The sequence below is a fragment of the Phyllostomus hastatus genome, unplaced genomic scaffold (assembly GCF_019186645.2).
Source record: "Phyllostomus hastatus isolate PE091 unplaced genomic scaffold, TTU_PhHast_1.1 phas_contig_148, whole genome shotgun sequence".
NCBI lineage: Eukaryota > Metazoa > Chordata > Mammalia > Chiroptera > Phyllostomidae > Phyllostomus > Phyllostomus hastatus.
Window position 1 is genome coordinate 5,728,101 of NW_025333607.1, and position 25,557 is coordinate 5,753,657.

At 54.7% G+C, this 25,557-nt stretch overlaps 1 protein-coding gene across 4 annotated transcripts in view; it reads right to left on the minus strand.

Annotated features, from left to right (window-relative positions):
* Positions 1–25,557, minus strand: part of DISC1 (DISC1 scaffold protein) — a 262,910-nt gene that overhangs the window by 88,072 nt on the left and 149,281 nt on the right. Inside the window, exon 10 of one of the 4 annotated variants that reach the window (XM_045817210.1) lies at positions 1,898–1,955. The exons of the other annotated variants lie outside the window; for them this stretch is intronic. Within the exon in view, the coding sequence (XP_045673166.1) occupies positions 1,912–1,955 (44 nt within the window). The 3' untranslated portion in view covers positions 1,898–1,911. Of the gene's footprint in view, positions 1–1,897; positions 1,956–25,557 lie in introns of those variants that run through there. 4 annotated transcript variants of the gene reach the window in all.

The window sequence follows — 25,557 nt, forward strand, 5'->3', positions numbered from 1 at the left end:
CTCTGGCATCCCTACCCCCAAGGGCATTGGGCGGGGCCTGAGGCCTGCAGACACCTGGGACTGCCCAGACCCGGAGGGCTGCTACTGGCATGGAACGGGTGCAGGCTGGGTGCCGCTGAACCACTGAACGTCCTGCAACGCACGGGGTGGCCTCGACAACAAAAACGATCTCATCCAAAGTGCCCGCTGTGCCAAGGCCAAGAACCCCTCCCCCAGAAGGACAGAGAGGAATTCAACTCCAGCTGCTGACAGCAAATGATACATTCCTACAGGAAAATAAAAGTACCCCAACCTTGTTTGTGTGAAGACACCTAAAAGTGATGTTTTATCATCTTGCACAATCCTGTCAAACACGAACTTCTGTGTGTGAGACTTGCTGCGATAGCTGTGCCTCGTCACCAACAACGCACGCCCTTCCGGCCATCACTGTGACTTGTTCCACGCAAGATTTGGAGCTTATCAGAAACGGTCTTTCTGTGTGAGTCCCTGCAGCACTGTGCTCAGCGAGGCACTGCTGCCACAGAAACAAAATCAGGAGATTAGGTAGGGATGAATGTAACCCAAACTCCCGTAGCCAAGTCCCATGCGGTAGCTAGACAGACATGCACTCACAAGCCACTGTGACAAAACCACCCAGCTGGAGACCCTGTGAGCCAGGGAGCAGCTTAGCCGTCCCCGAGTGACCTTCCATTACTTGCGAAACCTTTTCCTCCTGGGAAGAACAGGAAATCCACCAAGAACCTGAAAGCAAACACAGCGAAGCCTCCTCCTTTTCCACTGTTGTCGATGTTCACGTGAATGGCTGGTGTTTTATGAGAGCTGAATTACGGATCGAAGACAAAGCAGCTTGTTGGCAAAGCTGTCTTCGGGACCGCAACAAAACAAGATTAGTGCCACTCAGCTGTGTGTCAATCATACTGGTGATCCATGGAGAAAATCAATCAGTGGGAAGAAAACAACGGCATTTCCTGCTTCCTAAAAACGATCAAAATTCACCCTGGCCAGGTTGCTCAGTTGTTGCAGGCACCGTCCCACTCACCAAAAGGTTGCAGGTTCGATCCCCGGGCAGGGCACATGCCTAGGTTGCAGGTTCAATCCCCAGGTGGAGCACGTACGGAAGGGAACTGATCGATGTTTCCCTCTCACGTCAATGTTTCTCTCTCTCCCTCCTTCTTCCTCTCTAAAGTCAACGAGCAAATCCTCCAGTGAGGATTCCTAAAACATCAAGGCCCACCCATCAACGAGGATTTTAGGTGCAACCCAAAGGGCCAGTCTACAGGAAAACAGGCCGGCCAAGTGAAGCACTTAGGAGTGGAAAACCACCAATTCTTTGAAGTCGAGAGGATTTGGGGAACGTTATATAAGGAGAAACTCGGCGTAGACGCTGGAATGTAGAAAACACGAATAAGGAAGGAAATCTAGAACCAAAATTGGGGTCACAAGGGGCAGCTGCCTGTAAACTTCGCACCCATTTCCCCCGAGCTGCACCCCTTGCTTTCCTTCCCCAGGTGTCTCTTCCGTCCCGCGGGCCTGCGTCTCACAGCCCTCGTGAAAGCCATCACAAACTTCAAGAAACCTGCAGAGCCACAGAGAAATATTTCTCCTAACTGAGGGTTGTAAGGGACCGTTGCTGGTGAAATACGAACTCTTAATGCCACCCTTGATCTTACAAGGGTTAAATTCCAAAATAACACTGGTATTGGCCCAGTTACTCACAAATAAATGCACATGGGACACACGCGTGCACACACAGGAGCTCCGTGAGAAGAGGGTCTCGCTGAGCTGAAATCCAACCACCAACAGGCTCCAGGCACCTGCACCACAATCCACGCTAGGAGTTCGTCTGAACAGCCACTGAGGGATCCAGCAGGAGGTCAGAGTTTGACCTTTGTTCTCAGGCCACTGCTCAACTCAGAGTCGGCTCTCTGTCACTACAAGCTCTTCAGGGTCCAAGCCTAACAGACGAAAACACAGTGAGATGGGAAAGAGCCGAAATGGACGGGAACATTGCTAGCACAAATACAGCTCGTAGCCTGGATGAGGGGGGGAAAGGAAAATGATGAAGAGAAGACATCACTCAAAACACAGACAGCATTCATCCTGGCTGAGTGGCTCAGTGGGTTGGTGCATTGTCCCGTGCACCAAAAGGTTGCAGGTTCAATTCCCAGTCAGGGCACATGCCTAGGTTGCAAGTCCAATCCTGGGTCTCGGAGCACTTACGGGAGGCAATAAATGGATGTCTTTCTCTCTCACATCAATGTTTGTCTGTCTGTCTCCCTTCCTTTCTCTCTCTCGAATCAATAAACATATCCTTGGGTGAGGATTCAAAAACAAAAAAAGTGGCAGCCTCAACAAGAGAAAAAGCCTGTGCCCCACCAGCCAAGGGGACAGGATGCTGGCAGAGATGGGACCACAGACACTGCCCAGGCTGGCAGACGAAGCCGGACAAAGCCCAGAAGTAAGAGACGCGGCTCTTCAGCTTCAGAACGCCATCCAGACATGAATGCAGTGGTTCACTCACAGGATCGACGGGCAGGAGATCAAACAGAGGCCCTCGTTTTTCCCTACTTGTGCTTCCCTTCTTCGTCCCCAGTACACACGCGGCTCGACTTGTGCCTTCAGGGAGGCAACTTCAGTGAATAGACATGGCAGGCATCGCCTGCCAAAATGCCGGTGGGAAGACAGTGTCCAGGCGCCGTCCGACCCCAGCAGCCCTGAGACGCCCCTCAATCCGTTCCGACCTCAGGAGGCCCCGCTCCACCCCAGGGCTCCTCCGCGGGGGCCCTCCGGGGGCCAGAGTCCTGTCTGTCTGGCCCTGTTTGTCCTGTTTCCACTGATGGCTGCACTGTCCCCCGTGGGGACCCGTGTTCACCTTGAACTCGCCCACATCCCACCTGCGAAAAGCACAAGACCCTGCACCCCGAGGTCTCAGCACTCACACACCAGGGAGAGAATGTAGCAGCGGCTGCAGCACAAAACCAGGCCGAATGGTTAGGCATCGCCTACTTTGCTGCTGCACGGTCAAGGTGCGCGCTCTCAACGCACTCATTTGCAGCGGCCACAGGTCTGGGAAGGGTGGTGACCACACAGCACAAAGCACGCTGTCTCCTCGCCGCAGCCCCGTGAGAGCGGCCAGCCCAAGGCCCCTTCGCTCCCCAAGGCTCCGGGGGGAGTCTCCTACCGCCAAGAGCTGCAGAGCCGCAGGACGACCACCGAAATCCTGACACTGGTACTGACCGATTGCCACCATCTAATTCTCCGGCTTCTCGGGGATTTCCCGGAAGTCCCAATAATGTCATTAACGACGAAAGGATTCCCGGCCCCTGGGACGCACAGGCTGCTGCAGAGTCCTCACGTCTCTTCAGGTTCCTTCCGGCTGGGACGGTTCTCGCCTTCCCTCGACCTTCAGAGCTTGGCGCTCCCGAAGACGACGGGCCAGGGATCCTGTAGAATGTCCCTCCCTCCAGCCGAGTTCGTCCTGTGGTTCCTCACCGTGGGGTCCGGGTGTGTGTTCCTGGCAGGCTGGCAGCACCTCGCAGATCTGACGCCACCTTCCTCTCGCTGCTTCCTGCCCGGCGACACGGGAGTCCCCCCAGGGCATCACTGACGGCCACGCTGACCGCGTGAGCGAGCTGCGTCTGCCGGAGTCTGCACTCGGAGGGACTCTTCGCATCCGTGCATTCCGCCAGCATGCGGAGACGATGTGACTGAGGCACATACCCCGTTTCTCTTAAATTCAAGAAACACGCAGCGTATCCGTTCGGACATAGATGGACTCACTCCTTCCTGTTTCCTTCTGCAGGGACATCCCCTGACACCATCTTCGGTTATTTTGATGCCCACATCGTGCCCAGTGGGAGCCCCTGCAGGCTGCATTCCAGATCCTTCTGCGATGTCCCGCCCTTCTGGAACCCTTCCCCCCCGCCAGGCCAGGTGGTCTTTAGGGGCCAGGAATGGGGCTCTGGCCGTGGTTCCGGCTCTCAGCCCCCAAGGCGGGCACAGCGGCAGAGCGGGACGGTGTGTGCGGGGAAGCGCACGTCCACACACCTCCCCTCGGGGTCTCTGCACGTCTGTGGCCACAGTGAAAGGAGACCTCGCTTCCACTGCATCACCACGAGGTTCCTTCTGGTCCTCTCCTTATCTGTGAGTCCATCTTCCGCAGTGACCATCAGACCGCCCGGCAGGGAGACCACAGCTTCCCTGCCGCGGGAACCCCCCGCTCCACCTCATCTCGTGTCCGCAGAACTACACTGCTCGAGAAAGGAAGAGCAGAGCAGGGAAAGAAAGAGGAAGAAGAGCTCCGGGAAATTTTGGGAGAAAATACAATGTTAAAGAAAGTCTGGCCAGCGATGATGTGACTGTCAATCCCTACCCCACCCTGGAAGACGGTGTTGACACAGAATCGGGGCAGAATCAGTGACCAGAGGGAGAGGGCGTCGGGCTCCCTGCGGGACCGGAGCCCCCACTCCACTGCCCAGACCAGGACAGTGACGCGCACGCGGCCCCTGCTGCGCCCAGCCCGGCTCCCTCGGGCCCAGAGTCCGTTCCCCACAGCAGAGGAGCCACCTTGCACACCCGAGTGGCACCCCGTCACTCCACTGTGGATGCCTCTAGGATGGTTCCCCTCTTCCTCAGAAAGGCTTTCACGCCGTCGTCTGCACACCCCCCCTCGGATCTGTCCTGGCCCCTCCCCATCCGCACCTGCCTCTGCCCCCTGCCCCCTCCCCCCCACTGAGTGTGTCCCACACACAGGCCACCTGTCAGCTCCTTGGAGGCCAGGCCAGCTCTGGCCTCAAGGCCCCTGCTGTCTCCTCTACCCGGAAAGTGCCCCTCGGAATCCACACTCTTGCCTCGCCCTTTCCTTCAGGTTTCTGCTCAAACGTCGCCTTGTCGGAAAGGCCGCCCCTGCCCAAACAACCTAACCAGAGCTGCACGCGAGCGTGCACGCACACACACACACACACACACTCGGCCCTCCGACACCCTGAGGCTGATTCTCCTGGGCACTCAATCCCACTCACGCATTACGTACTAACTGTCTGTGTGTTTGCTCACCTGCCTCCCTCCACAGCAGGCTGTTATCTCGTACACTCCGTAGCTGTAACTGGTTGCACTGTGTCTCCAGAACAGACATGCCAAAGTCCTAACCTCCAGAATCTGTGAAGGTGGCCTCCTTGGGAGATAAGGTCTGTAATTGAGTAACTAGTTTAAGTTACGATGAGGCTGCGCCAGAGTAGTGGGGGCCCTGAACCCTCCGGTGACCGGGGTCCTTGTAAGGACAGGAGGGGGCGCCCGAAGGCGGGGCTGCCCCGGGAAGGAGACCACGGGAAGGCGGGGACGGAGACTAGCTGGAGGGTCTACAAGCAAGGAACACCGGGGGTTGCCCACAGCCACCAGCAATGAGACGGAGGCAGGAAAAGGCTTCTCTGAGGCCCCAGATGGGGCGTGGACTCACAATGACTTTGATTGCGGATGTCCGGCCTCCAGAACCATGAGAGAATAAACTTCTCTTTGGGGCGGTTTGTGACGGCAGCCCTAGGAAACGAAGGGGGTGACCGTATGTTATCAGCACGGCACCTCCCCCTGCCTAGGACAGGGCCTGGCCCGCACTGAGCACCACAGCAATAACTGCCATATGATGAGTGACCACTGTCAAGCCGCTCTGTCACCTGCTGGTATCGTCACCCTATCCAGGGCCACCGTTAGCCTGTGGCACCTACGACTTACGTTGATACAAGTGAGAAAGAGGAACCCTGCTCCCTGACTTGTATAAATCTGCATGAACCCTTCAGCTCTGTGTTGTTGAAAAATGTCCAAAACCTGCTGATTATACTACGATGAGACCTGATGGACATAATCCATGTAATGTGATTAATAACTACGACATGCGTGACGAGGCAAATAAACAGTCGGCATGACCGGCAGCCCATAATACCCAGGGCTCCGGTTCACGGGGCAGCCCCGACCGAGGTCGATCGCGGTTCATTCCAGCCCTGAAATAGGAATGGAATCCATTCATGAGATGCAGGGGAAGGCAGCCACACGCCACATCTCTTCCCCGCTCCCTCTGACTGAGACGCGGAACAAGCATGGAGTAACTAAGGACAAAACGGAAGCAGCGCACGGCTGGTTAAGTGCGCAAGAGAGCTTGGAAAATCGCTGGGCAGGTGAACGAGAGCGAAGGGACTTGGAGACGAGGCATCGCTGCATCTGGGGCAGAAGAACCACCGGTCGGTGTCGGCCACGGGCAGCACACAGCTGGTCCCAGTCCAGGTGCACGGGCTCTGGGCGCTGACGGCCGCCCTGGCACGGGGGCGCACACAGTCCAGGAGAAGCGGCGAGGTTGAGTAACTTGCCCAAAACCAGGCTGTTGGGAAGCGGCAGCACTGACCTGTGAACCTGGCTTGAGCCAGGTGCACAGCCTGCACCCGTCATGGGTCATGCTGCCGCCTGAGCGCATTTCAACAAAGTCATGGGCAAGCAAACTTAGTGAAATGGAGTTGTTCCCAGGTTAAATCCACTCCCCTTCGAACAATGCCGTGTACGCGGCACTTTGCCATCTACTTGTTACCCGCACGTACCCCAGCAACCCAATTCGGGAGGTAGATTTTCCGTCTGGCCAGGCTGAAGACCGGCCAGCCCTCGGCGGGACACCCGCTCCCGGCAGGAATGACCACCCTCCACCGCGCGTAGGAAAATATGGGAACTGTCTGTGGCAATCACCTCCACTTGGGTCACGCACGACCCCACCAGCACCCCCATAACATGACGTTCCTTCCCTCCAGCAGAGAGCTAACAGGAAGAACTACACTTTCCACATCCTGTCACCATTACGGTTCCGCCTGTGGTGGCTTCCACCCTGCCCCAAAGCCCCGTGAGACTGGGAAGGCAGCTGCACACACACACACCACTGTTCCAGAAGCAGGGCCTGAGAACAGGCATTTCTGAAGCTGCTGGGACACCGTGTGCTCTACCCCACCAGGCTCTTCGAGGTTCAACCAGCAGAGGGCAGCAGCGCTCCCCGCTGGCCCAGCTGCCAGGGAGCTTGGGCCTTTCTCGGGATTATGTCACTTCCGGCTGTGAAGCACTTGTGTTTGGCTCTCTGGGTGTCAGAAATTTTGTAGCTAACCACTATCCTCTAAGACAGGGATCCCCAACCCCTGGGCCGTGTACCAGCACCAGTCCCTGGTGCCAAAAAGGTTGGGGCCACTGCTCTAAGAAATCTTTGTTACTGAGATGCAGTACACTGTATTGCCTGATCTCAGAAACTGTATCCATTTTTAAAATTTGGCTACTTGCACCTTTGATGAATGAAACTAAAATTGTTCTGAGCATCATCAGCAATTACTGTAGCCATCAGAAACCGACCAGGTTCCGTGTCTAACCTCCCTGCCCGCCAACTCTTGCTCGCCCCAAGAGGCCAGCCGAAACCTTCAAGAACTTTTTAAAATGCACAAAATAAACTTGTCTGGCACAAATAATTTTTTCATTTTTGCAGAAGAGTGACTCTTTGCAAAGCTTTATGAGGAAGCCTTTGGCCCCACTCCTAAGAAAGTAACAAAAGGATACAACTTTATTAGGGACAGAATGAACCCCAAAGCCACAATTCTTTCCCTGGTCTTATTACCAGGCGACCTTGGACTCATCACTGACCAAACGAATGTCTCTAAGGAATGCCCCGACCTTGTTTCTGAAGAACATAAGTGAAAGGTCTTCCATTACTGAAGCAATTAGGCCAATTAAGAGCACTGTTCGTAGCCTTCTCAGGCACCCGACTGCACCCACAGGTGCTGGGGATAAGACTCGTTCCCAGGGGCCAGCGATGCCATTTTTCCTGAACAGGGAAAGTCTGTCTACGGACAAACAGAATGTTGGCTGCTAACAGCCGTCTCCTGTTGTAACAAATAAAATCATTTTATTTTCATTGCACAGCCTCAGAAACTTCTTCTCTAGGAACAAAATCTTTATCCTAGACACACTAAAACCACTGATATATCACTATTTCTGTACGAATCACAAAAACCCAATAAATCTAGCCTTATATCGTATGTGTCTATTCTGGGAAGCAGGGGAGGGTTAGGACATATAAAATAATGGAGAACGGAAGTCTCCGCATTTGGTCACTATGCGTAAATGTATTTGCTACCGCTATACGTACAAAAAGTACTTCTCTCTTTTATGGGCAATCACTGGAAAATACGACAAATGCAGCAAACAACAATCAAATGGCCATGCTTAGATACTAAAAATACATGGGAGACTGTAATTTTTCTATCTCTAATTTCGGCACTCCTGATGATGATTACAACGTATGTATAAAGGCTGTGAGAGTAGTTCCAGCCTCAAAACCAACCGGACCATCCGAAACCAGATGCAGCGTGTGAGTCAGGCGAAACTGACAGGCACGTGGAGCCCCCAAAGGAAAGACACAGGCCAAGTGGTGGACCGAGATCCTGACACCGCTGATTTTCCCAGACTTGTCCCAGCGTTGAGTCAAGAGTCAAGGGTCAGCCCTGGCCAATGTGGCTCAGTTAGCTGGAGTATCGTCCTGCACACCAAAAGGTTGCAGGTTCCATCCCCGGTCATGGCACACACCTAGGTTGCGGGGTTGATCCCCAGTTGTGGTGCAAATGGGAGAGAACTGATCAATGTCCCTCTCTTTCTCTCTAAAAATCAATAGACATATTTTTCAAAGGAATGACATAAAGAGTGGAGGGTCATGGGCCACGCTCACCCAAAGGCAGTGATTCCTGAAACGCGGCCCCCAGCCCAGCAGCGTGGGCAGCGCGAGCATCCACCAGGACCTGTTTCAGGGAGGCACGTGCTGCGGCCACCCCACACCGGCAAGGTCAGAGCCTCTGGGGGTCCGGCACTCTGTGTTCTACATGCCCACCAGGCGCCTGGTGCTCGCCACAGTCGGAGAAACCCTGCCCAGGAGCTTCCGGCGGGGAGCAGTAGGTGGAGTTTCACCCCTTCCGGACCCCTCGGAAGCTAGTCCGACATCCTCGGGGTGCAGGAGCAGCTTGTGCCTGGCGGATCGGGAAGACCAGCTCTGCTCAGCCAGGGTCACGAGTGTTTTCCGGTTACATCTGTCCCCTCGTCCCCCCGTCTGGTCTGGATACTTATTGACATCGCGTGCTCAGCTGCCGTTTCCAGCTTCAACTGGCGACTTTCAACGCCCATCCCCTCATTATATTTGGTCTTAGGGTGTTCTGTTGACTCCCAACCTTTCCACAGGAAAGGAGTAAAAAAAAAATTAAAAGCCCAGGTTTTTCTCCTCTTTGCCTCCTTTGCAGTTCAGTTAAAATCTCTGTTCGGTCAGGATGTCCTTCCCACCACTCCCCCCAGCGCAGAGCGCCCCCCGCCCCCCGGCCAGGCAGCCCTCGCCCTCTGAGTGGTCTCTGCGGCCAGGCGAGGGGACTGCAGCTCCCCTCAACACGAAAACACTGCAAAAACAAGAATGTGCCATTCTTTCTTTCTGGAATCGGTATGTCATACGTATATTTTAGATCCTAGGTACGCAGAATTGTGCCTGGTGGGGTCGTTAATGTGTGACTGTATGAAGCATTGTTAACTCCATTATTTAACACTTGCTGGAACTCAAAATCGGGATAACCTGACTCGTGTGTGTGTAGATTTAACTCTTGCTCTGCTCACGGTCCTGTGCACATGCGGTGCTGCTTCAGTTCACTTGATTACCCCTTGCTGTTTCACCCTCAGTGCCCTTTCTCCTTGATTCTGTTCTCAGGTCCCCGAGGGCAGCAACCACGCCTCCTGCTTCTCACAAAGTGCAGGTCCCCGGTAATGAGAATCAGTAAATATTTGCTTGCCTATATTTCATCGAGTGCCACTCCACCCTGGGATGGAGTCTCTAAAACCCTGCTTTACCAAATCTATTTGCCCCTGGCAACTAGATTTTCTCCAATTGTATGAAAATACATAAATAAAACACCCCAGCTAAAGCTAACCCTGAAGAAGCAACAGGCCGATAAAGCTGTCTCTGTGCCCAATCTCCTCTCCAGTGACAGGGTGTGAAATGAATATAGTTAGCAATGCCCCGGTGAGGGGGTGAGGGGGTGAGGGGTGAGGGGGCGGGGCCAGCTCTGCTTTCCAGACCTGATGGCAGCCCCAGGCAGCAGACGCTCCATTGAGTGGCTGCAAAATGTCCCTGCAAAGAACTTCCCCAGATGTTCCACAGAGTCAGGAGGTTGTCGCAGGAAAAAGAAAAGGGCAATTTAGCCGACGCCGTATACGTGAAAGGAGCATCCCGGCCTGTGCACGCGTGGTAACTGAAACGCTGCCCGGACGGGTCCCTTCGCTGGGGGACACAGGACAGCCTGCCGCTGCAACGGAGAGGGGACAACGGTGTGAAAGACGAGCACGCTCCATGCGCGTCCAGGAAAACGGCAGGCTGGCGGGAACCGTGGCGGCGTCCACTGTGGATTCAGGACCTCCTGCGGGGCTGGCAGGAGCCCGGCCCAGTCGCTTCGCCCAGACCTGGCTGCAGAGAGCCGTCCGCCCGCTCCAGGGGCCCTGCCCACGTCCGGCTGGCCTGTCTGATGACGCGCCGCTCTCCCTTCAAGACTCACCTCCACTGGCATTCCCCTCCGAAGCAGCACACAGCCCGGCCAGCCAAAACCAATCCCCTCGCCTTCCTGCCCCCCCACCCCCTGGGGGGGCCATCCTCCTCCAGGTCCACAGGTTTGCACGCCTGATGGTGTGAGGTCCTCGCTCCCGTCCCAGTCAGCGCGGCCAGAAGGGTGGGGGCTGCTTGTCACTCGCCCGCAGGACGAGACGAAAGGCCTGGCACCCGGCAGGTAGTGCCCCAAAAAGTCTGTTACGTTGTTCAGCTGAACTGTAGACAGAATTTCCATTCCCCGCGGAGGAAACTCTCCTTGGCGATAAAACGACAGGTGTGAGATTTATGGAACCACTCGGTGTGGGACCGTATGTTGGCGCTCTGTGTCCCTCGTGTCACCCCCCCCCCCCCCAGGGACGAGCACAGTGAGGGGAGGAGCCAGGACACTGAGATCCACGGCTGGCCTGGCCACGGGGCTGCCCTGAGTCCTGCTCTGCCGCAGGCCACCGGTGCCCCAGGCCGCGAACGTCGCTGTTGGCCCGCACTCCCGCCCCGGCCAAGCACGGCCGCACCTGAAGGTTTCAGCCGCTCTCTCCGGGGCATCGCGGAGATGAAGGAATCCCACCGGTGCTTGAAGAAAAGAGCACAGTGAAAAGCATAAGCAAAGACGGATAAAAACGAGCAGTTGCTATGTTTCTTTCGTAAACGTTTCGGCAACGGCACGCAGTCGGCATCGGCTGAAGGAACAGCGCTCGCTGGAAGCTCCGCCCTGACTGCCACAAAGAGGCAGCTCTGCAAGGGGCCGGCATTCCCGCCAACTATTTAAACCCTCTGTCCCTGCTGTCCGAGCCTGTCCTGGACCCCAAATTCAGGAAGAATGCAGAGAGTGACAGGTCGCTGCTTCCCCAATGCCAAAGTCATGACCATTCCCTGAAGGTTGCCCATCCAGCGAGAGCCCCAATCACACCGCACAAGGAAGTGCGTGAAAAATGACGGCGGGGGTGGGTTGTTGACAGCCACCACGGGTACGACTGAAACTCCATAGCAAGTGGAAACGGAGGACAAAACTTCAAAAATTAGAAGAAAATACATGAAATATTTGTGTGATATCAAGGTAGGGAAGAATTTATTTAAAAAAAAAAACAGAAACCAATCACAAAGGAAACGATAAAGGCGTCTGATTTAAAACTTGAACTCTGGATGACAAAAGGCAGACCGCCCACAGAGCAGGGTGCAGAACATCAGTACGTGTGGAATCTCTCCGTGATGCTACCACACAGTGAAAATGTAACAACAGGTGACTGGAATCAAATGTGGAAAAATGTTAACATCTACAATGAGTGGGCGACTGTTGCGTGATTTTCTATGCCTTTCTGTATTTTTGAAAGACTTCCTATTAGAAGTTCAACATTACATGTAATACGATAAATGAAAATGCTTATGTTCATGGAGTGAGGTCTCTGGGAGCTATTATCTCTTCCCTCTGGGACCATGTTGAAGTTCATGTTAGAAGATCATTGTCCCTTTCCTGTCCCAGGCCATTTGCACAATTCTCCACCCAGCCTCCCAGGCTCTGCCTTCCATGCCTTCACCATACTTCCACGCTCAGAACGTGAACTCTCACGCTAGTGTGTACATGCTAGCACAGACTTCCCCAATACCCAGGGAAATCCTCTGTCTCTTCTCTTTTTATATATATATCCCGATATTCAGCAAAGGGACCCACAGAAGCCACAGCAGCACCTCAGGTCTCTGTGACATTTTCGAGATTGTAGATTTCCTTCAGTGGCAGAATGGGTGTGTTGTTCACAAGTTCCTTCCTCCTCACTCCTCACTGCAGGCAGAGGGTGGGTAGTCTCACTGTGCCTCTGCTTTAGGCCAGGAGACTTGTTCTTGCCAACAGAACATGAGCTGTCCTGATGAATGCCATCTCCCACCAGATGCTTTAACCCTGCGAGACTGCCCTCTGCCACTTCTCCACTCCACCATGGGCATAACCTGTCCCAGGTCACCCGGTCTCAGAATGAAGAGACTGTGTGAAGCAGATCTGACCCAACACACAGATACCTGGCAGACCCATGGATGACCCCCAAGACCCTGAGTAAGAAATATACACAACTGGGAAGATTTGGGGATGTTCGTTACACTGCATTACCAAAGCAGTAACTGACTAATACAATCTTTGTATTAAAGGATCATTTCATTCCCTCTGTTATTTTATGTTGAGAATGTTAATAATTACCTGCTCGACTATGATGGTCCTTTCTGTCACATTTAAAGCTTTCTAGACTAGTGAACACTACTAGCCACACACACACAACCCAAGGTCTTTTAAACCTGGATTCAGGTTTTCACTCTGACCTTACCTCCTGCTGTCACCCTCCCACAATCTGCCCTGTACGGTGCTTTTAATTCCTGAGTATGCCACACCCTTAAACATTAATTTAATTAGGCGTATGGTCCATCTACGTGGAACATTCTCTACTCTAGGACTTGTCTTCTTCCCTTTACCCACTCAGTGCTCCTTAGTTTATTCATTAAGATGCGAATCAACTCTCCTTTTCCCTATGTGGTGTGTCCACCCCCATGGCCCCAGAAGGTGAGATGACCCCTCCTTTGTGGTCCATCTGAGCTAACTCATCCTGCGGGCCTGGAAAAACCTGCATTTATGCCCACTGCCCCAGAGGACTCTTCAAGAACAGAAACAAAATCCCACTGGCTTTAATACTCGGCACAGACTGCATGGTGATCACCGTCATGACCATCCTCCCTGACGTTTATAGTCCTCGTCTTCCTACAGATGCTCTCACAAGAACCCTACGAGCTTCGTGTTATCGCCTTTACTTCAAGGGTGAGGCTACCGAGGCACTTCGAGGCTGAGCAGTTTACTCCGGGACACTGTGCACAGGTGAGGGGAGCCAGTGATTGGACTCCACAGCCTGTGCCCTTGCCCATCACCTGTGCTGCCTCCCGGGGACGTGTTTGCAAAGGAGCAGATCCACTGACAATTCCTTGTTTCGTGTTTAACAGGAAAAAACACTTCTAACGGAATCGACCTCATTGAGGGTCACTTTGGAGGAAGGGGCAGAAACCGATTACACATGAAATCTCGTCTGTGAACCACACAGTCCTGCTTCCTGGGTCTGAACTCCGCCTCCTCCACCTGAGATGTTCATCGACGGCCTCTGTGTGGCCTCTCCCAGGTGTGTCCGTATTCTCACCTGCCAGCCGCTCTCTCTGTGCAAAGCAGCGAAGGCCACAGAACGCTCTGAGGACAGGCGAGGGGAGGTCTCTTTCTACCAGGGACGTCCTCTTGGGACACATTCGGAAGCTGTAGCAGAAACAGGCGAGGCAACTGGGTCAAGCACCTCGCCGCAGGAACTGACTCGGGAAACGCCGGGAAGAACAGTGTGAACCTCTGCAGCTGCAGCTGCGCCTGCGCTGTGCGGGGGGCGGGGGGGAGCGCCCCATCACCCCCGTGCACGAGGATACAGGGGGCTCTAGCACCCAGAAATGACAACCTTCTGCCAGGAAGACATGGCCCGGGGGATGGAAGAGTGGTTTTTAAACCTTTCTCCTGACCCAGTTTGAGGCCGTGGCTGGAGGTCCGTCCCCCATCCTGAGCAGCCAATGAAATCCACCCTCCAAGCCCCTCCCTTCTCAAACGCACACTCAGCACTCCACCCTGCCCGGCTCTAGTCACCCCAGGGCCGCATACCACACCACTAGGGACAGCCCCCATGTCCCAGAGCCCTGAAACTACTCAGACGGAGCCTGCCGGTCCTGCCTCTCCTGTTCCTTCCCACAGACACCACGATGAAGCTCATATCTGGGTTTCCTACCCCCTCCACCTCCTGGCTGGGCCTGCCCCTGCTCCTGGGACCTGTGAAAAACTACCTCTCCAACACAGCCTCTGCTGATCCATCGCCCTAACTCCACCCACATTTTCTGACAGTAACACGACGGAAGGCAGGTCCCCGGCCCAGCCGGTGGACGAGGAAGCAGCGGCTCAGGACAGCACCTGCGAGCACCACCCCTTCTCTGATCCCGAGGCTTCGGGCGGCTGCCGAACAGGTGATGAGAAAGGACGGGGGCGCTGCTCCCACTGCCGTTTCCAGAGGGACAGGCTGGCTTCCCACTGCTCTTTAAAACATTTAACACGCTGAACAGCACCCAAACGAAAAGAATCAAAAGCACATTCAGTATGGAGAGAGAACACATTCTCAGCTGGGATTACCAGTAAACAGGAGATTTGTCTGAAATTATAAGGATAGACTGTTGTCTTTAATCTTTTCTATTGTGGTAAAATATACGTAACATAGAATTTACCGTTTTATCTACTTCTCGTGTACCGTTCAGTAGCATTAGAGGCGTTCCCAGTGTTGTCTGGCCACTCCCACCATCGTCTCCACAACTTTCCTTGGTCACCTCGATCAGAGACTCCGCCCACTGCACACAAACTCCACCCCCCTCCTGTCTCCAGCCCCTAGCACCCACTCTGCCACTTCCTGTCTCTGTGAGCTGGACCGTTCTGGGTACCTCATGGAAGTGGGAAAATACGAGGTCTGTCTAGAAGGTATGCAGCCACGCACTATGAAAAACAGAGACATTTATTGAAGAAGATACAAGAGACAAGAAACGTTGTACATAGGACAATGACGCCTCAGTCCCCTTCAAAGTAGGCACCTTGGGACCTCACATAGTTCTCCCAATCACCATCAGCTGCCCTGTCGTATTTTCCTGAATCTCATCGATGGTCTGGAATCTCTTCCCTCTCAAAGGTGAATTTAGTTTTGGGAAAAGCCAGAAGTCTCAGGGCTATAGGGGCGCTGAGTCACCTGGGTGATTTGACGGTTCACCAAAAAACTCTGCACGAGACAAGATGCATGAGCAGATGCGTTGTCATGATGAAGCTGCCAATCACCAGTTGTCCATAACTGTGGCCCTTCTGAATCATCTGAATAGCTTCCATGGAGGAATGTTCAAGCTTAACACAAAATTTCTTGCAGATTCATTGCTCTACTCAATCATTTTGAATGTGATGGCCACACAGTGCACATGCTCACTCAACAGCATCTACCGCCCCCACTGACTGGTGCAGTGAAGTCGTCATTGTTCATGCATGTGCACTCCAGTCCACTCTCCTTGGCTGCCAGGTTACATCAATGTCATGCAAACCGTCCTCATTATATTAACAATGGCTGGGCTTTTCCAGGACAGACCTCTCATATATAGTATCATTTCTAAGGAACTCCAAGTACGCTGCGATCTTCTTTGAAAAGTAAAATATATATATATATATATATTCCCATTCTCTTTGACTTCTTTTTTTTTGTTTTCTGAGGTGCTTTTATGCTTGATGAATGCTGTGCAGACAATTCCATATTTTGCATACGCTCAGCACATAATTTCACAGGGGCTTTACTGAAAAAGAAATCTCCATCTCACATTTCAGCAGTCACTATGCTTTTTTGCTTTCACTAGAACAGTCCTCCAAGGCTAAGCTCATTCACACGTACAGAGTTAAAACACGCACAGCTCATACTAAAGCTCCGCACAATAGAAGGGTCACCATACAACTTACGGCACAGCTGGAAAGGCCTGAGAGAGGAAATCAAATTTTTAGCAAACCAAAGAGGAAAACACTCCCTAAGCAAACTCTGGAGTCTGGGAGAAATAATTGCTCATGACAGCAGTTCCAAAAACCCAAAGAACTAGAATAATGAATATGGAACAAACCACAGCTCCCTTTAGTGCTAACCAGTTTTGGTCTTTTGAGCACAACCTGAATAGGGGGCTTTTGGGAAAGTAATTTGCAAAACAAGCTTTGCTATTTCTCAGAATCAAAGTCATCAGCACCGGTTCCCATAAAGTCTTCTACACAGAAAGACATTAGGGGGATAGGTGGGGAGAAAGGTGGAAGAAAGCGGGGGGAGGGGAGCACGGAATGAAGCAGGGACGAGTGTGGGAGAGGAACTCTGGGTAGCACGTCGGAGCTGACACTTCCTCTGGGCACTCAGCCAAGCCCCTCCCCTCGAAGGCCCCCCACTCCCTCAGCTGGGGGCCAGGGAGGTGCTCCGTAGGATCCCAGAGAGGGCGAGAGGTTCTCCTCGCCAAAACGGAGAATGCATCGGGCATTCAGCAAGTGCACTGCCTGGCACCCTGTAACACGCAGCGGGTTTTGACGATGCACCACACCCACGGCTATCTGGAAAGGTGCCCTACGTACAAAACACGTTGCTCTCTGGCTTCGGTTTCTCTCTTTCCCCCTCCACTTGACAGGCTTCTCTGTACTCACAAATGCCTCGGCGTTTGCCCAGGCTTCCGCCTCAGGCAGGCTGGCAGGCACCCTACGTTCCCCACCCGGTGGCTCATCCTGCCCCTGTGCCCACGTCATCTCGCCTTGCACAGGAGGACACCGAGGCCGGGAGAGACAAAATGACCAACGGAGGCCTGGGACGCGCTCACCTTCTAGATACGTCACAATTGCTCTTCTCGACTCGTCAACCCATGCCTGTCCACTCGTTCCCTCACCCACTGCCCCGGCCTCCCTCCTTTTCTGGAAACGTGTTACACGATACTGAGCACGAACAAGGGGTGAGGACTGTACAATACACGCCTTGGAGCTATTGTCCAGTTCACGAGATGCAATTTCACTGACACCGCTGAAGCCCCTGGGTTCATGTCACGTTCCACCGTGAGCGCCCCCCCCGGGGGGCGCTCTGTGGGTGTCCATCATTTCTGCAGGATCTGTGCTTTCCCACGTAGGATGCATCCTTAAAACACATCAAATGTCATTTTGTCTTTTTACACTAAGTAATCGGTACTATATGTCTTCTCCTGGGACTTGGTTTTCTCCCTGAGGTCATTATGTACACGAGATCCATCCGTGTTCACACGTGTGCCTGTGGTCCATTCCCTTTCACAAGTGTGCAGTGTTCTGCCATGCAGTTCACTTACTCACAAAGGAAATGCTCCGACAGTCACGCCAGGAGGGGCTCACCTGCACGGGCAAAGGGCCGTCAAGTTGGAATGGACCAGCTCGTCGCCAGGCCTGCTTTATTTTCCCCACCCCCTTACACTGATTTGATACCGTAGTTCATTTAAATACTAAGTTAATTCAGGTACGCTCATTTCTGGAGTACTTACTTACAAGTAACCCCATGTTTTGAGGAACAGAAACAGGAGTTCGTGGTAGAACACAGAAAAACTGGACTAGTCACTGCCTGGCCCATAGCTCTCATGGCATCACCTACCTGCATCTGAGAGGAAGGTGCAGAGGACCACACGTCCATCTGCCGGACGTGCCAGCACCCAGAGGTTCTACAAAAGTGGGTTTACGGGAACGGAGCAAACCCATCTGCCGACGAACGCAGCAGCCCGGGCCAGCGCCGTCTGGCCGTCCTGCCCTCGCCCAACGGGAAGGAAGTCGCCGTAGACAACCGGGTGCTGCCGGGGCCACGAGGCTGGCACGCGCCGAAGACGAAGCGCTGAGGGAGATGGGAAAAAGCCAACACTTTGCAGAAATGGCTGGCCCGTCTGTCTGTAAGGGTTGCTTCAGGCAGCAATCAGCTGTCTGATATTGGGGAAAGTAGAATAGTGACTTGCATTTAAAAGAAAATTATGTTAGCCCCGGCCGGGGGTTCTGTTGGTTGACGTGTCATTCCTACATCAGAATGTTGAGGGTTCAATGACCTGTCTGGGTCAGTGCATGGAAGGTAACCAATCAATGTTTCTCTCTCACACCGATGGTTCTTTCTCCCTCCTCCTCCTCCTCCTCCTCTCTCTTTCTCCAAAATCAATTTAAAAAACATATCCTCAGGTGAGGATTAAAAAATAATAATACAATAAAATTATATTGGAAGGCATTCTGGCCTGTTCTGTTTGGCTTGTTTCCAAATCACGTCCAACGTCTTGACCCAGCGCTGGGCACTTCAAATCATTCTGAAAATCTTAGCAAGGGGGGACAAACTGCCAAAACCCCTGAGAAACCCGTGTCATCTGTACTCCCCAAGGCCGGTCCCTGGAAACGCAGGGGCCGGCGGGGCTGGCCTGGCTGCCGTATTCGGCACCAGGGAAACGGAGGAGGAGGAGGAGAGGTCCCTTCCGTTGTCCCCACCGTCCTGTCCTTTTCTTAAAAACTCGGACATGCCTTTCCTTCCTGGAAATTCTTCCCTCCATCGCCACCCTCACCGGGAACCTGTCACCCGCAGAAACTGCCCCGGGGCTGTTGAAGACACGTCCCAAACAAACCAGGAAGAGGGACGCTGCCAGTATTGCTCCACAAGCAAAGTCCCTGCGAGGCTGCCAGTCTCGAGCATCAGGGACAAGGGCGGCCAAGCGAGAATCTGACTTTTCGGTCTCAGTTTCTTGCTTTTAGCTCGGGCTCCCACAGTTCCTGCCCTTGCTCGCTCCTCCGCCTTCCCACCGTAGACACGGTTAGAGAGAAGATTCCTCAGAGCTTCACTCGCTGATAAAATGCACATCCACGGGGCCAACCCACAGACTGTCTCGGTCAAGAAAGATCCAGAATGTGATGAAACGGACCCCATGCGTAATCCCCGGCCGCCCCCATGTAGGAGCTCGGGAGACACTGGTTCGAGTTTCTCCAAGTGGGGAGTCCGTGATCGGTCTGCTGAGGCCTCGCTTCCCGGCTGGCTGGGTTCACACAGGCGAAGCCAGGCCCGAAAACCCGGCCTCCCGCGTTCAGACAGACGATAAATAACCCAGGAGCGCGGCAGGCAGGAGCCTGCTCCCTCGATGGTTCCAAGGTGCCAAAAATACAGACTGTAATTCAGCTTTTGAAACTCCTGTGGTCCTGTCAAAACAACAGCGGGCGAGACGAGAGGAGCAGAGAGAAGAGACTAGGAATCCTCCCCCCCGGGCACACGCCGCCCCAGATCCTCTCCTCCGGCTCTGCATGAAGGATCCCACCTGTCTGGCGGTTTCTCCCGTCTCGGTGCAGAAACCTCTGAGGCAGCATTTTCATTCCAACTCGGAGGTGAGTTTTATGAAAAACGCCTGCTCCAGCCAGCTGGCATCCAACCGTTGGGCTGTTCACTAGGACGGGCCTGAAAAGCCTGTGATTCCATCTGGGTCTTGAAGGGGAGCACGGCAAACTATGTTCGACCACTTCTGAAGCCCGGCTGGGGTGGGGGGCCCGGGCGGACCCCAGAGGGCGGGGACTCGGGCACGGAGGGTGGAGGCCAGAGGGGCCCCCTGCACGTCCTTCTCAAGTCACACACTCCTGCTGTAACTCATTCTCCCCCACCCCGACTCCTTCTGTCAAGCAGGGCCGTGCAAAGGCACGTCCAAGAACTGCACCCGTGCTTCTGTTACCGCGTCTGTTGCACCAGCACCTCACGGTGTTACCAAACACCAACAGCGGTCACGTTGGACCCGGAAGGCCCGAGAAGGGCAGGTTCCCTCCCCCTCAGAGGGCACGCACACAGAGAGCTGGCACCAGACGCGGAGAAGCTATCGTCTCAGACATCAGCTCACCTGCTGAGTGGCCGGGTGGCAGGTGGGGACCGCAGCCTCCCCGCTCCGTGGAAATGGTTCTCCCCTGTCAAAACTGGGGATGTTGGGCCAGAGCTGCCTGCCCTTCCCCTGCCACCCTTCTGAAGAGCGGACTTCAGAACCCTCCTGGCGAGGCCACCAGGTGTTGTCACTCATTTGGCTGATCCCCTTGCCACTGGCATCCTGAAGCTCTATGACCACAAAGGGATGGGAGCGGGTGTCACCGGCCACTCCAGGCCTGGTGCTCAGGCGACCTTGGCACAGACCTGGAGGCACAGACCCAGGTTCAAGCTCATTGGTGTTTAACCCCTGGGAGCCCCGGTTCCCTCTCCCTGAGGCGGAGACAGCAGCGTGAGCACCCCGGGCTCTGCAGGCATTGGACGCTGCCCATCCGTACACTTTGGAAATGAGCTTCCACGACAAGCACCCAACGCCCTCCCTCTGGTTTGGGTTCCTTCTCCCTTCGTAACGAGAAGACGCTCTTACTTCCGTGTGCTCTCGGGATTCTGTGTGCCCTGGGGAAGTCGGGGCATCACAAGCAAGGCGGCCTAAATGGGCTTGTCGCATTTCCCCAAGACCGGACCCTTTTCCGCCGAGTCGATGGCACCGCCACCAAGGAGAAAGCAGACAGCGGGAGTCACCCCAGGTCCGCACCCTCCCCACCCTCCCGTGGAATCCATTCTCAGAGCTTATTGATTCTCTCTCTCAGGGTCCATTGCGTGCATCCACTCCCCTTTCCCCTCCTTCGGTTGGGCCCCTCGGTTCCCATCAGGCCTCGGCGTGCGTCCTGAGTGGGCTCCTGGCCCCCGTCTGCCCTGCGCAGAGCTAAGCACCCGGGTGCGGTGATGCGACTTTCACTGAAACTAGCAGTGGCTCTTCAAGCCTGCAGGACAAAGTTCAAGTTCCTTGGCTTGGTGGACACCATCAGTAGCCAACATTTTGACATCTCTGGGCCACCGTAGAAGAAGAAGCGTTGTCTTGGGCCACGCATTAAATGCATTGCAACATGTCATCACAAAAAATGCTCAGAATGTTTTAAGTAAATTTACGATTTTGTGTGGGGCCGCATTCACAGACATCACGGGCTGCGAGTTGGACACCCCTGGGCCACACAGACTCCTTCGGGACCTGGCCCTCGGCCCTTGCATGCCTCCCCTCTGACCTGCCCCATGTCCATCTACATCAGCTCTTCTACGAGGCCCTGTGTGGTGGCCTGTGCTGCCCCTGCTGCAAGATGACCCGTCTCACCTGGCTGCCTGGCTGCCACTCCCTTCCAGGACGCGAGCTCCAAGGCAAGGGTGGAGCGGGGACGTCCTCTACCCAGAACAGTGTCTGCTACATACTAGCAGACGACCAAGACTATTGTTCAAAGAACGAACAAACTGGTTACTCAAGCCCCAGAGTCGGCACCATCTCCTCCGGGGAGCATTTGTTGTTGGTTGCTGTCCTTACTCGCAAAAATCAAATGTGTTACCGTTCGTTTGCATCTCTCTCTGCCCACAGCCTCTGCCGGCGCCTGTCTCCGAGCATCTGCTGCCCTGCGTTCGGAATGCTCGGCTCCCTCGGGTCTCCTGCTTGCTCGGTGTTTCCTCTCCGTCTTCGTCTCTCTCTCCCCCTCCCCCTCACCTCTTCCTCTTCCTTCCACCTCCTCCTGCATGCCTGGTACGAACAGCCCGGTGCAGGCCTGACACGCGCAACCCCGCATCCTGTGTGCGGTGAGCATCGCTGTGGCCTGGCATCAGGCACGTACAGGGCGGGGCAGACGTAGGATTAGAGTTGGTCACACGGGAAATCATACAATGTTAATAAATAACCAGACAAGAATAAACTCTGCGCTTTGCGTACGCACAACCCCAAACCTACTTGTGCCCCATGCTGTCTACGTGCTATCCATGTATTTTAGGCCATTCCACATTCACATCTGGATACAGAATCTTTTTTTCTGCCCTGGCCAAGTGGTTCAGTTGATTGGAGTGTCATCCCATACACCCAAAGGTTGCTGGTTCGATTCCCAATCAGGGCACATGCCTGGGGGGGGGCTCTCCTGAATGGAATCAGCCCTTTCCTGAGGGTGGAGCCAGCCCTGGCTGCCCTCTGCTCTCTGCCGGGTGAGGACACGATGCTGAGGACACAATGCGGAGCCGGCCACCTGCGGCCAGGAGGGGCCTCCCCACCACTCGACCGTGCTGGCACCCTCATCTCGGACTTCCGGTCTCAAGAACAGAGAAAAACAGACGTCTGTGGTTGAGAAACCCGCCGTCTGCTACTTTGCGAGAGCAGCCGGAATGGTGTTGTAAGACAGCACGCCGCACTTGGGTTAGACACGGTGAACATCAAACCCCACCGATGGCTCTCCGCCGCTCTGGACAGAAAGATCAAGGTCCTCACCTTGCTCCAGGGGCCTTCCTGGTTTGGTCCCAGCTACACTCTGAACCCGGGGCTCCCCACTCTCCTCTGTCCATCTCGGGGCTCCAGCGGCCCTGGCCTCCCTGATCTGCCCGCCGTCCAGTGAAGCCACCGACGCCCACTGGCCCCGGGGTCCTCACACAGGCTGCTCAGCCTCTCCCTTCACCTGTCACTCTCACTGGCCCCCTGATCTCCGCTCACCCTCACTTCCTCGGGGACTCCTTCCCCGGCCCCGGCACCGGCCCCGGCCCCCGATGGCTCAGATGCCTGTTGACACTCTCTACTTTCTTTCATGTCGCCTGTGACAGTTTATAATCACGGGTTTGTGTCTCTGATTCACGTCTGTCTCCCCCACCAGACTGGGGAGCCAGCCACGCACGCAGTCAGGGCGCGTACCCGTGGGGGTCCGCCACGCCAAGGCCAGCACCTGCCCTGCGGTAAGCGCTCACTCAGTACCCGGTTACAGGCCGAAGAGCGAGCCCTTTCTCTGAGTCAGACGGCTCAACGGCGGCCTCCCACGGCATTAGGAAGCTCCCTTCCTAACGTCTAATCCCCTCCGACTGCAGTTTCAGTTCATTTTATTCTCCTCTCTCCCTCAGTGAACGCGAGTAAGATGCTCTCCGCTGAGCCTCCATTTCCCACACACTCTTTTTACATCTTTGAAGTTAGCTCCTAAATCACTTTTGATTTTCGTCTGTTCAGTGGAAATAAGCTGATCCATACAGATGAGTCATTCATTCCGACGGCCCTGCTGTGCTTTTGTTCAAAGGGAAGCGCAGCCGCGCCAAGTTATAGGGGGGAAAACCGGATCGGGACACCTCTGCCCCGCCGCTGACCGGGGCCAGCGGCTCACACAGCCACACGGAGCACCCGTAAAGTCACATGACTCTCACCTCACACCCCCTGCACACCAGCCAGGTGAGGGCCCAGAAACTCAGAATGCTCAAGCACCAAGGTCAAAGCAACCGGGCCGCTGAGACCACAGACAGGACCAGAACACAGGCAGCCTGGCTGGAGCAGCTTCACCTGTACGGGGGGGACACACAGCAACACGCACTATTTTCCCTGCACCAGTCAATGAGCGGAAAACTTTGCAAGGGCGCCTGTGTGACTGGGCCCTGGGGGTGATGTCCCTTCCACAGTCACACAGGAGGGCGGTCACGGTCCCTCACCACCTCCTTCCACAGCCGTCTCTGTGGGAAATGAACTGGACTCACGAGGGGGACGCCTGGGGGACAACTTTACATGTGTTCCTGGGAAATTACACGCAACGGGGGATTCTTTTAAAATGCGAGAGGAAATATTAAAACCAAACGCCTACGTCAAAACCAATTTCGTAACTAATTGCTTATCTGGGGTCCAAGGAGCCGGCCTCAGGAACACGCAGCTATCTCGGAAAATGCAGTAACCCCGACAATAGCTGGTGTGCGGAGGGATCGCTGAGTGCACGAGAATTTTCTTCTGCTGGTTTTCCAAAGCATTCTCGAGACTGTGCTCCCGTCATCTGGATTGGTTTAAAATAAAACTCAGTCGGGTTTTTTTTCAAGAACAGATGGAAAGAGGAACACAAAGGCGAGCAGTGTGCAAACACCAGCAGAATTTCAAACAGTCGTGGGCAAAGGAATGGAAAATAAACAGAAGTCTCGGAAAGAGCCACCGCCGCAGTCCCAGGAAGGCGGTTTCCGAACGAGTGTGGGGACGCTTTCACGGGGCAGCACCTCTGTTGTTGTTCTCTCTTCGGCCCGAGCGTGAGACGGGGGGTCTGTCGGGGACCCAGACAGTGGGGGCATCGGGTGGACAGGCGGGGACCAGCAGACCAGAGTCGGACTCGCGGGAGGTTTTCCACCACGCAGATCCATAAAGGGAGCTGGGAGTAATAAGAAAGAGTTTTCAAACAAACGGAGAGAAGTGACCTTCCACCCAGAACCAGCACGGCACATACGTTCCTTGTCATTACTGAGAGGGGGAGGTTTTTGAAGAATGAAAGAGAGCTGGTGTTAACAGGAGTCAAATGCCTGCATAACTGAATAGGGTGGATGATCAAGTGCCAGAGCAAAACCCTCGTTTCGGAGACACCGAGACGGATCTGCCCCGGGGACAGCGTCCGCACACGTCACATCCATCGGCGGGTCACCGGGCGGGGTGGGCTGCGGGCACGCCCACCGAGCCGCCCTGATGCCACACAGGTGCGGGCCTTGGTGCGGCACCCCTACCGCAGAGCCAGGGCCAGCCCCGGTTTCTCTTCAGTGGTGAGCCCATCGCAGTCGATCAGCGGCTCTCCTTGTGGGAGACAGCAGGGGGCAAAGGAGAGGGAGGCGGCAAGAGCAGCTAGCAGACGCCATGCGCAGGGTTTGGCCAGGGCGCCAGGGCGCAGCCCTGGAAGCCTTTCAGAGTCGCTGACTCCAACCGCACACACCACACACACCAAACACACACAACACATACCATGCAAGCACATGCACAGACCACATGTTTGCACAGACCACACATGCACACACCACACACATGTATGGCACACACGATGCACAGCCCACACATGTGTGTAGTGTGTGCATATGCACGCCACATGCCACACATACATGCACAGCGCATGTGAATGGCACACATGCATGTCGCCTGTGTGCACGCTGCACACATTGTGCCACGAACAGCGCACACATCTGACACACGGCTTCCACATACCTCATACTCACCACACATATGCACATGCCTTACATGCATATACCGCACATATCATGCATGCACCCACTTGGTGCACATATGCCTACAGACATGCCACATGCATATACAGCAAGCACATGACACACGTACACATACACTCACACATGTATACACAGTGCATGTGCACACTGCACACACAGCCTCATGCACACGCACGCATGCACTTCATTCCCTCTTCCAGCCTCCTCATCGCTCTCTTTCCCTGCCCCGGTCCGGGCAGAGAGAAGCGCCTCACAGCAGTGGGCAGCCGGTGTGTCCGGTGTCGGCGCCCCCCACGGAGGAAATGCGTGAGCTACAAAAAGGGAGGCTGTCCCCACCACGGCCTCCTCGGC